The 1,117-nt window shown below is 42.1% G+C and overlaps 1 protein-coding gene across 1 annotated transcript in view; it reads left to right on the forward strand.

Moving 5' to 3' along the window:
- Mrpl45 (mitochondrial ribosomal protein L45) overlaps positions 1–1,117 on the forward strand; it is a 12,122-nt gene that overhangs the window by 3,784 nt on the left and 7,221 nt on the right. Inside the window, exon 4 of the mRNA XM_031353711.1 lies at positions 181–279. Coding sequence (XP_031209571.1) covers positions 181–279 — 99 coding nt within the window. The remainder of the gene's footprint in view (positions 1–180; positions 280–1,117) is intronic.

Below are 1,117 nucleotides of genomic sequence, written 5' to 3' on the forward strand. Positions count from 1 at the left end.
AAAAAAAAAAAAAAAAAAAGTGGGAATCAGTCTTTTCCTTCTACTGTGTGCATTCCTAAGATTGCACCCCAGTTGTGTGGACTGGTGTAAAGCTGCACCCCGGTTGTGTGGACTGGTGACAAGCACCTTCATCTGCTGTGATGTCTTCTTCATGACGGTTTTCTTGCTTTAATTTTTCAGAATTCGAAAGATAAAAGAATTTGATGCTAATTTTAAAATGAAAGACTTCCCTGAAAAAGCTAAAGATATTTTCATCGAAGCCCACCTTTGTCTAAACAAGTAAGTGGACACCCCAACCTATTTGTGCTCAGTCTCTTCCGTGGCACGTTCTCCTCCCCCTTTTACTCCAGGTAAGGAATATAGAACTTCCTAATGTGAGAAGTAACTGAAGATGGCTTTTCTTTTCTCCCTTCTTTTCCAGTAGTCTTTTTGTTGTTGTTATTGTTGCTGTTTGAGACAGGGTTTCTCTGTATAGTCCTGGCTGTCCTGGAACTCACACTGTAGACCAGGCTGGCCTTGAACTCAGAAATCCGCCTGTCTCTGCCTCCCAAGTGCTAGAATTAAAGGCATGCGCCACCACTGCCCGGCTTAAATATATTTTTTTTCCTTTTTCTTTCTTTTTTTAAAGATTTATTTTTTTTTTATTTATTTTATGTGTATGGGTACACTGTAGCTGTACAGATGGCCGTGAGCTATCATGTGTATGGCTGCTGTTGAACTCAGGACCTCTGCCAGCCCCGATCGCTCTGACCCTGTTTGCTCCAGCCCTGCTTTAAATATTTTTTTTTAAAGACTTTTTTAAAAATATTTATTTATTTATTTAATGTAAGTGAGTACACTGTAGCTGTCTTCAGACACCAGAAGAGGGCATTGGGTCCCATTACAGATGGTTGCGAGCCACTATGTGGTTGCTGGGAATTGAACTCAGGACCTTGGGAAGAGCAGTTAGTGCTCTTAACTGCTGAGCCATTTCTCCAGCCCCAAGTCTTTTTCTTTCTGTATATGAGTACACTTTTGCTGTCTTCAGACATATCAGAAGAGGGCATCAGAGCCGGGCAATGGTGGCGCATGCCTTTAATCCCAGCACTTGGGAGGCAGAGGCAGGTGGATTTCTGAG

The sequence above is a fragment of the Mastomys coucha genome, unplaced genomic scaffold, assembly GCF_008632895.1.
Source record: "Mastomys coucha isolate ucsf_1 unplaced genomic scaffold, UCSF_Mcou_1 pScaffold5, whole genome shotgun sequence".
Classification (NCBI taxonomy): Eukaryota; Metazoa; Chordata; class Mammalia; order Rodentia; family Muridae; genus Mastomys; species Mastomys coucha.